The 10,776-nt window shown below is 36.5% G+C and overlaps 1 protein-coding gene across 6 annotated transcripts; it reads right to left on the reverse strand.

The window, feature by feature from the left end:
* Positions 1-453: 453 nt before the first annotated feature.
* On the reverse strand, positions 454-10,556 carry inpp5kb (inositol polyphosphate-5-phosphatase Kb). Of its 6 annotated transcripts, none has more exons than XM_079448055.1 (14): positions 10,399-10,556; positions 10,042-10,112; positions 7,661-7,765; positions 7,167-7,275; positions 6,618-6,734; positions 6,034-6,209; positions 5,822-5,933; positions 5,292-5,401; positions 5,136-5,162; positions 3,485-3,695; positions 2,953-3,090; positions 2,756-2,839; positions 2,288-2,392; positions 454-2,191 (listed from the first exon to the last, which is right to left on the reverse strand). In XM_079448055.1, exons 2-14 carry the CDS (start codon positions 10,086-10,088, stop codon positions 2,123-2,125), a joined length of 1,410 nt encoding a protein of 469 aa, XP_079304181.1. In that variant the 5' UTR covers positions 10,089-10,112; positions 10,399-10,556; the 3' UTR covers positions 454-2,122. The 6 variants fall into 6 exon arrangements, with proteins under 6 accessions (XP_079304181.1, XP_079304179.1, XP_079304182.1 ...); XM_079448053.1 differs by having other exon boundaries at positions 10,202-10,402; XM_079448056.1 differs by lacking the exon at positions 5,136-5,162.
* Between the last annotated feature and the right edge of the window lie 220 nt (positions 10,557-10,776).

Consider the following 10,776-nt stretch of genomic DNA (forward strand, 5'->3'; position numbering starts at 1 on the left):
GCACATCGGGCCTTTTAGATATCACTTTCATTATGACATCATGAAGGTCATTTCCTTTATATTCGCTTCCCCTCTCTTCCGTGTCTTCGCTTTAGCCTCAAATGCCTCCAATCCATGATTCTGATTTAGTGGGCCATTAAAAAGTTTTACGGCTCTGGTGACATCATGGGCCAGTTGGATGTGTTAAGGAATATGAATCTCCCGTGTCCGTATTGCTTAGTGTCCTCCCCTGGGAAGACTTTCCTCTTTTGCAGTGTGAGGTTTAAGCGTCTGGTATGATAGAACAGGAGACAAAATTCCCACCTAATTACTCTAATTATCGCCTTTTTGTCTTTAATGCTTTTAATTAAATTGCCTCAGTTTTATTTATCGCAGCACTTTCATTTTGTCGGAGCTCCCAGCCCAAGCTTTTACATGCTTATAAAACAGTATATCAATATTGAAGACATTCATATCCTTATAGTGGAGTTTATTGCCTCCTAGGAACAGCAGCATCGGCGGTCAAATAAACATTACAAAGCCAACTGTGATGTGTACACCCAGGTGTGAGTGGACAAAGAAAATGAAAGCCACAAAACAATAATGTAAAATACATTTACAATTTTATTTTAAGTCCATCAGTCATGTTAAACCCATTTATTTTCTCTTTTAATGATTAACGCACCTTTTTGTAATATACTAAAACCTTTTGTGTCCTATGAATGTGTAGATTGAGCAGATTTGGCCTGTTAAATGACAAGTAAATGACAAGTTCTAGTCGAACTTTGTCCGTCTAGAAAAACAGACCCTATAGATGTTTTCTAGGTCTACTATCCGAAGTATAGATTTACTATCTGCACAAGAACGAGTAGCTCCAGTGGCATTGTTTTATAGCTCATGATCACTGGCTCTGACTCACATTGTGTTCTTTGTTCTGGTTTGGACGTGGTGTGACCTCCTACTAGAGTGTTTCAGACTGATTTATAGCTATAATTATCCATGAAAATGCTCCTAGAGGGAAAACCACACAATATCTGCCGTGCTGAGTACTGTACATTGTTAGGTGCTGTAAAACCCTGTGTGCATATCTTAGACTGTTGAAACGTTATACAAACATGAGAATAGGAAAGCAAGCAGCGCCCCCTGGAGTAAATGAAGGGAACCTTGGAGAAAAAATGACAGACGAAAATAGAGAGCAATATTGAGTGAATTAAATATTCAGACATTACAATATTGTGTTTATGAGCTTCGGAAACATTTTAATGAAAGTAATGTAAATTATAAGGGGTCAAAACGACTTGCATTAACAGAATACATTTACACTAAATATAACATTAACCAAATAAAGCTGTTTCAGAAATACAGATTAAAGATAAACAGATAAAACTTATGGTTTTGAGCAGGTCTGATCAACTCTGTAAAAGGTGTATCGCTGTAAAATTATTCTGCTATTTAATAAACAGTATGTTTCTAATTTATTAGTATAATTGAATAAATGTTTAAGGTTAACCATACTACTGGTACAGGATGGGATTTACCACAGCCTCCCCTTATCCAAAACCAGCATTCACTTGCTACCACAGAATAAAGTTCATTCTGATAAGAAAACCCCTAAGTGATAAGCTTTGGTAATCTTAAACTGATATCCTTGATGTCCTGCAGAAACCTCGTATCTCCATATTTCATGATTTTTATTGATTGATATAAATCATTATTATCAGTCACCCTTTATGTCTGACACTGAGTTTTTGTCAATATCTAACCAATAAGCAGTATTAAAAAGTGCTTGCCTACACAGTATTTAATCATTTAAAAAGTACAGTGTTTTCTAAAAAACTGTGAATTTGGACATCCAGGGTTTTGAAAGGACAACGACCATGTATAAATGTGGCTTCAAAATGATTCATATTCCATTAATATAGTGCAACATGTGCACTATGAGCTAAAGATTCAACAGATTTCAGCAATTTGAGGAGGGAGAAAACTATCCGTTGCATTTCAAGAGTTTTTAAGCCTGAGAGACAGTTGTAAACAGCTGTTCCTAAATCATTTACATTTAAAAACCAACCGAAAGCTGATTCCAAATCAGATTTATGTTGTAATGTTTGGTGAGCATTATGTTCGGCAGATCAGCAATACTGAGTTACTTCTCAAATCCGTTGATGTTCTCTGGAATCAGACCCTCCATCATAGCTCGCTCAGACTGGAGAATCTGGAAGAAGAAAACCGCAGGTGGTTCAATTGGTTAATAAGTCTCATGTATGGAGATGCATGTGTGGGAAAGAGAAGAGAGAGAGGGAAAACCCACCTGGAAAGTCGGACTTGAAGCAATGAGGCTCTGCATGTTGCTGCTGTAGTATCCAAGCACATAGTCCCCTGCCAGCAGGGGGAGCTCATCCTTACTAATAATGATCTTGAAGAAAAAACATACCCCATGTCATATTTCCCAAGAGGTCAAAGATGATCCAATAAATGCAGTAACAGCAACTGGACCAATATGCCATTATGATTTTTTTTACCATTTAAAAATAATGTATAAAGATGCCCATTACAAAGAGAAATCTTATCCTTTTTTGTCCTGAGAATACAGAATTACAATAAAACTGACATCATCTTTTAAGATTCATTTTCATGAATTTTGTAGGCTTGAAAAAATCCTGGTTCTCTATAATAATGGAAAGTTAATGTATACTGGCATAACATCAACACTATTAATGTATTTGTAACATCAGTAATATCATCATCAGCTCCTTTTCAGTGCATTAGTCCACCGTACCGTCACGACTTCCCCATTGGCAGTCACTTCATCATCTTTGACCCAAGCGAAACTGATGTAATCTGAAGGACTTCTGAAGCCAATCTGCACACAGAGATATAAATCACCTCTGGTTAGTGACCTGCTTCATGATACCCATCTCCTTTTTGTCTCTTTCAATGGTTTTGTTCATCCATCAACCTCTCTCTCTGTCTCACCTTGTAAAGTCCAATCCAGTCCCATGTTGAGGCTTCAAAGGTTTCCATGATGGTGTAGGTGAGTGTGGCATCTTCATCTGCGCTCCAGAGTCCCTCTGCGGTCAGTGTGACGAGAGGTGTGTCCACCTTCTTTCTCATCTACATTCAAACCAACAATCATCAACCTTATCGATGTATTTTGCTATATTTGCTTAAGTCATGTCGGAATAAACTGCATTGCAAACCATTTGACTGAACATTCACACTGTCTGTCATTAATTCAATATTCTGGAAGAAAGTGAAATAAAATAGACGAACAGACTCTTAAACACCCCACAAGTTTTCAAAGTATCAAAATTATGAAGTTTTGGGACTTTTATTTTATGTCTGTAAGCTTATAAGTTGTCCACAACAAGTATTTTCAATAACCTTTTAAAATACGTAAGTCTTTCTTTTCCCAATAAAATTGACCAAAATATCAATGTGCTTGTCAAAATGTCAACATGTGGTTTTTGGTGTGTTATGATACAGCATGGCAGTACATCATTCTTACCTCCAGACGGAAGGTCCCTATGACGGGTTTGTGGTCACTGATCCCGTACGAGACATCACAGGTGTACATGTCCTGAATCACTTTAACCAGGTATTCATCATCTTCATCATCTGCTGACGATGCTATTGATCCGCTCCCATCATTTTCAATAGCTTTGGACTTTATTCTCCACAATATCCGATCCGTCCAGGCCGGCTTTCGCTTCTTACCGCTAAACATTGAGCCAAAACAGAAAACAAAGACTCTTATTAAAGTTTAAAGTTACAGTTTGCTACGTTTAAAACAGAATACTCCCTACGTATACTTTTCACTGCGTATAGTGTTTTGTATACAATATAGAGCCTGATGTTTAAAAAATCGATCAAATCGTGTGTTTCAAACGGAAGTAGAGTCTGCATTGTTGTCATACGAGTACTTTGCATTGTGATCAGTATGCAAACCGCTTTCTTTTAAACACATTTACAGTTAACTTAAAAATGTTACATATTAGACTCAATCTGTATACACTGCATTCTGAATACACTTGAAGATACCGAAAATATGTGGATATCGTTTAATCTGACATTAAAAACAGAAAGCAATATAGAAATACATCAAACAGCAGCCAATCGGAGAGAGCTGTGCATTCTATCTACACACATAAAAGCAGAGAGTGACATGCAGTGATCAGTAACATGCTGGCAGCTCTCCAAGACCACTGACACACTGACAGCATTTGTGTTATTAAAGAACTCCAGAGACTGTGTGTGTGGTCATGTTAAAGGTGAAGGCTCTGGTAGATGGGGTGGATGGATGGAGAGATGGAGGAAGAAATTTGTATACTCAGTCTACATCATACTCTTTAGAAAACATGTGATACATCACATCAACACTGTAAAAATAAATTCCATAAAAAACGTATATATACCGTAAAATGATAGGATATAAGGATATATATTATACTGTTTTCCCCATTTTTCTTGTTAATATGTTGTCTTGTTCTGAAATTTTATATTTTCAAAATAAACTGTAAAAAAGATCTTGTTTAAAAAACGGAAATTGTCAATTTACGGGTTTTCCCTGTAAAACCCACCTGGCTATCTTGTAAATTTGCGTAAATACTGTAAATAAGTTTTTTTTTACATTTAACGTTATTCTGTAACATTTTGCTCTCATAACAATGATCCATTTCATTTCTGAAAAGTTATGTATTTTGTCAGTATACAAATTTTGATGGGATTCAAACCCATGACCTCAGCATTGCTGGCACGCTCCTCTATCTATTACACGAAAACAATCTCTCATCCTGTTTGAGACATAAACTGCAACATTACAGACACAGTAAAACACAATTCTACAAACAGCTCAGAATTTGACCATGAAAATAGAGATGCCAGCTTTCCGAAAAAGACTCCCATCTTTTTTTATGCAGAAGACCTCATCTGAGGCATTTGATTGAAAATGCAAATTCCTTTCTGCAATATCTTATGAACTCATCCAGAGACCTTAACAACGTGGACAAGCTACAACATACAAATGCACAATTACATTTGTAAAAAAATGATTGAAATATTTACTAAAGATTTAAAGGGAGAGTATACTGGGTTTGGATGTGATGGTAAGTAAAGGAAGACAATACAACCATGCAACAAACACAATTGTTCTGTCTTACGTAAAGCCAAACATTGTCCTCTGTGCTCTGTGTGGAGAAAGAATGATCGTCAATTTCAATAAAATGGGTACGATGTCATAAAGTGGCGATCCAAGTCTCTAGGTTCATACACAGAGAATAGTGTGCTTGAATTGTTTTTGGATTGTGTGGATGTACCTTGTATCATATGTCTCGGAAAAACGGTCGAATTTGAATGTTGGCTTGAAACACAAAGGTCCTTCTTCGAATTCTTGAAGTAAAGGTTCATTCTTCTTCATCATTGTCAACTAAGAGCCAAAATAGTAAAAGACTAAACACAACAATTTTGGGGAAAACAGAATCTATTTACAACAAGAAAGAACTATCGTCTATTAACGCTTTATAATTAATTGTATATCGCTTATTGCTCCCCGAACTCTTTGTAAGTCGCTTTGGATAAATGCGTCTGCTAAATGACTAAATGTAAATGTACTTTGGCAAGACTGAGCTAAATATATTGCATTGTGTGTCACAGTCTTTCTGTCTACTATTTAGAATAGGCTTTACTTTTGATGCTTTTCTGTGCCAAAAAATTGATGGATGAATTTCATTTATTTTGTTCATTAAATTGTTATTTTGTTATAAATAAAGATTAAATGAGTTGTTTTGAGATATAAAATCTGTATGTATGCGGTGGTAAATGTGTGATGTATGTGCTTTTGCCTGACCTGATCTTTTCCCCACAGCAGATTAAAGCGGCCGTTGTTGATCGAGGAGCGGAGGAAGTGCATCCCGTGATCAGCAATACGAAAGTTCAGATCACCAAACCAGAAGACTACCCTAACAGAAGGTCACAGAGTAAGGCAACAGAAAAATATGAGGACCACATTTTATGCATTTTCAAAGCATATCTGCATTCAAGTCAGGAGTTTGTACTGACTTGTGGTCAAGCACGTGCGGCGTGTTGTAAAGATCAAAATCTTGCGTGTCCAGTATGTACTCAAACTCATCCATGCGTTGCAAGGCGTAGTTCATATGAGCAGCCAGATGACAGTTCAGAAAACACAGCAAGTGACCGTAGAATGAGAAACGTACAGAGACACCACCTTTATTGCCCTGAGGAAAACCATTTTAAATGTATTTCATTATTATAAGTCTAAAATATGTGCAAATATAACTGTTGTATTGCTTAAAAGTGAATGTGAACTTGTTTTCAAAAATACTTTTGAATTGGTCTTACTTTTTTCCTTTGCTGTATATGGGAATATAATGCATAAAATATAAGGCAATATAATAAATAATATATTTCCAATATTGGACCCAAGTGCTTATATTTTTAATGTATGAAAAGCAGCAATTGTAACATATTATTATTCTATACTATATGTTCTCAAATGTGTATTCAATGAGTTAATATATTCTCAGTTCATGTATAGAAAAAGTATTTAGTTTTGTGTTTCCAAATTAAAACCAATGAGTTCTAAATTGTCTGCAAAGTTTCAGAATGTAAACACTGTCACATACCCAGTATCCAAACAGTCCTGTGCGGGTGTATGTGCTTTGAATATCTCTGATGAAGGGAAGGTGGACCTGCTTTGCAAACAATAACAACAGCAAACCCTGCATCCTTACCGACGTCACCTGAGAGGAGCAAAGATCGATTGTGCTTGTCATTATTGTGATAAAAGAAATAACAAGCATTTGTTGTCGACTGTTATTTAAATAAAAACACACAAACACTGAGTGTACAGTGGCCTATTTGTATGCAGGAAATTCCTGAAATATTTATGAATGTCTTTAAACTCAGAGCCAATTAGTTATGAAAGGAAAAATTGGGGGGGGGCACGGATTAAACGTGTGGTTGCGTTACTTAAATTCTCTGGTGTGAAACAAAGCCTCTAGTGTTTTCATTGGCCTGCGTTGAACAATGAAGCTCAACAGGCTTAATGAGCAGACAGTTCATCATCCTGCTCTCCGGTTCTCCATTGTGGCTAGCTGTTGCAACTGCATGAAACACATTTAAAGACACTCATCAACACTTGCACTCCTTCCTGAATCTTTGTAGAGCTTTACCTTGACATAACCGTTTGGTGCCAGTGTGTCCATGAGAAGGCGACTCCATGAATCCTCATATATGAGGTCAGATACATATCTGACCGGAGCGGCATTCACTTCCTGTAGCCTGCAACACAAACACATCTGCTTACTTTATTATTGAAATTAAATGTAGAATTTGTTTTTTCTTTTAATTTGAATTTGTCCTTTCGATTTATTTTTGTTTTCTTAACCTTGCATCTTAAATTATTAAACTTGTTATCGTTTTTAGTCATGTTTATAGTCATGTTGATTTTTCAGTTTTTGTATTTTTAGTACTAAAGCTGTATTTTATTTTGATGGTTTTGGAGTCAAGAAAGTGTATTTTATTGTTAAGTGTCAATGTTAATTTTTAAATAATTTAAAACCCCTTTAAGACAATTTCATGACTTACTTACAATTACTTGAATTATGTAACTATGTAAGTATCTAAACAGGCAGTGACTGTGTCTAAGGAACTCACAGTAACTCACCCAATCACATAGAGGTCAGTGGTCAGGTGTGAGTCGAGCTGCAGTAATGATCGCACATCAGCTGGCGGCTCTGCCGTGCCAACATTCCAGGTGACCATGTGCAGCCTGAACAAAAGAAAAGAGAGGAAACATAACAGCATGGGTGAATAAATCAAATGTAAATATGTACTCAATATAGTTATAGCTGTGTGAAAGTATGAAAACTTCATATTTTTATTACATGCAAGAATTTGCCTGGAGGCCTAAATGACAAATTTCACACTTTGAATCACTACTGTATAACAAAGGGGATAGTTCATTGATAAATTAAAATCATTTACTCACTCGCATGTCATTCCAAACCTGTATGACTACACAAAATTTATTTTGAAGAATGTTTGTAACCAAACAACTTCGACCCCCATTGACTTTCATTGTGTGGATACAAAACCGGACATTCTGAGACATTTCTCAGAATCTTCTTTTGTGCTCCACAGAAAAAAAAGATTCATATATAGAAAGGCATGAGAGTGAATCAATTATGACAGAATTTTCCACAAATGTGAGTCTATTATACAGTTCTGCCATTACGGTATTTTACTGCATGTTTTAAAATTTCAAGAGTCAGTAATGTCATCTTCATTTTAAATCTCATTGTGACTTTGTCTCCAAAATCTCTAAATGCATTACTACTAACAGATAAATCTAAACTCTTGGGACATTCAAATGAGGATAAACGTAATGCTGACATTATCATTGAACATCACAAAGTACACAGCAAGAGATACAGATCGGAGGCAGAAAATCAGATGTTCAGGATTTTTCACATCTGTGCATCCAGACACCTGAAAGACTCTTTGTTTGTGTATCTCCCACAGAGATGAAAGGCTTCATCCAGCGTGCGGGAAACTTCCTCATTTGCTTCATCGTCCGAGCTGAGATCTTCCAGACATGTGAGCAGCTGAGCGATCCGCTGACGCAGTATCATTCGTCCTGAAGTAGACTGAGACGCAGTGCTGGATGTGCTGTCTGAGCGAGCACGCGATATGTCCAACACGTCACACATCTTACTGCTCTTTGTCCGCAACTCAATTGATGGACTAAGACCAGATTTATGCAAACCAAAAGATCAGTTTGTAGATAGATTCATTATAATGCCGTATCTTATTCAAATTCTGTTCGGATGTCCAGTGTGAGATGCTGACTTCCTACTTAAATCCGCAGTGGATTTTTCTCTTTCAAGTTAGAGCAAAAAGTAATATCTCTGGAGTTTCAAAAGAGAACGAGTCCATGGAAAACGTTCAAATCTCGTTTGACCTTTTAGTAAAAAAAGGTTTTAAAAATAGCTGAGCCTCTTATCACATGGAAGTGTTAGGACAGTCCATTGTTTTGATTTTCTGGTTGTTCTCATTGCGTCCCTTCCGCCGCTGTTAGTGGATGAATGGATGCGTGGGAGTAAAAATGTGAATTATGGAGTATTTTGGGATTAGAAACTAGCATGGAGCCACGTGAAACAGGTTAGGACGGAGTACAAATGCAGAAATAGTTAACAGTGATCTCTCAAACACTGTGTTTATTGAGACAGGATTTGAGTGACGAGAGTGAATGTGGACGGACGCTAATCCAGTTTCTGGAACCAATGGACTTTGGCAATATGATTATTTATTTAGCTTCACAAGCGAAAAGATTTGCGCAAGTGGATACATATGAAAAGTATAAAGCCACCTTTTGGTAATCAGACATTCTTGGGTCTTTGTAAAACAACACACTAGTGTTTAAGGGATTTGTGATTCATGTTCTTTGTGATTTTGAATCTAAGCTCTCTCAAATCTTCAACACCTTACGAAACCACATAGGTCACCTGTCTGATCCAGATTTATACAATGTAATTTTTTAATAAAGAAAAAGTATTTTCTGAAGTGCAGTTGCTTTATAAACCTATTGTGCAGTATCACACTTCATTTCAAGATAATCCCAAATATTCCTTGCTCTGTAATACTGTCACATGCAAATTCTTTTGGTGCAAGAAAGCGTTCAGCTGCAGCAGACGGAGAGAGAGAGGGAGAGAGGGAGAGAGAGAGAAAGCAGCGGTCTTGGAACCGTTCTTAAATTCTTCAGAGAATCTAAATTTTGTTACATGCAATAATATCGGAAAATAATGCATTTTACCCGTAATGGCAAGATAATAGTTTAAGTGGAAAATTTAGAATTGAGATCATCTATTAAAGATGTGACATGTGATATGATTTCATTAGCCTACTGCCTTTATCTACAACTAATACTTTGTAATTTTGTATACATTATATATATGTAATAACGATCTCCCCGTCTCACTTATCTCTCCCTCCTCTTCCTCCCCCTCTTCTATGGTTTTAAAACATTTGGTTCAATGTTTGTCATACCTGTGAGACTGAAGTCCGTGACCACTTCGTTCGTTCTGCGCGCTCATACTCGGACCTGCGTACAACACGTACTACAAAAGCACATAAATAAGGTCATTTGTTAGCGTTATTCCGCCTCATTCCCCGAAAAGTATTTGCCATAATCATTAGTTTTAGTGACCTTATTTAAGTGCATGCAGTTAAACAACTTAAACATAATAGTCCTTGCTTATTCGGATATAACGTTACAGAAATTAAAAACACGCGCGGCTCTGGCAAAATCAAACTAGCTCTATGTAACGCAAAACAATCGTCAAAGCAAATGATAACAGCCATAATCTCCCACATAGATTTTAACAGTCGGTTTAAATGTCTTACCTTCAGTGTTATCAGAGTCTGTTGGTGTTTTAAATGGTTTAATCCGCACTTAACAGGTGTCTAGTGCACAGAGTTCGTCCCCGCAGCCTTTAAAATCCACAAAAAAAACTCTTAAAGCTACAGTGCGTTATTCTTTCATTTCGCAAGTATTTGTGAATGAAACAGAGGCTCTCAGTTGATGTATATGGTGGGTGACTTGTATATGGTGTGTGCGCACGCGTGTGAGTGAATAGAAAGATTTTTTACTATAGAACTATATTCTTGTTTGGTCTAATATAATTCGTTAAATTACAGTTTTAAATGCAATTGAAATAATTTAAAATATTTGCCTTTTCTTTGCACTATATTCTTGTTGGTTTAATATAATTAAATAATAAG

Source organism: Barbatula barbatula (assembly GCF_947034865.1).
Source record: "Barbatula barbatula genome assembly, chromosome: 24".
In the NCBI taxonomy this organism is placed as follows: domain Eukaryota; kingdom Metazoa; phylum Chordata; class Actinopteri; order Cypriniformes; family Nemacheilidae; genus Barbatula; species Barbatula barbatula.

Bases quoted from the DNA above. Each gene is read 5' to 3' on its own strand.
- inpp5kb (XM_079448051.1), bottom strand. From the start codon at position 8,705: ATGTGTGACGTGTTGGACATATCGCGTGCTCGCTCAGACAGCACATCC. The intron at 6,210-6,617 runs GTATGTGACAGT...GGTTTTCCTCAG, and splicing joins CAGGACTGTTTGGATACTGG to GGCAATAAAGGTGGTGTCTC. The intron at 3,091-3,484 runs GTAAGAATGATG...GTTTGAATGTAG, and splicing joins TAGGGACCTTCCGTCTGGAG to ATGAGAAAGAAGGTGGACAC.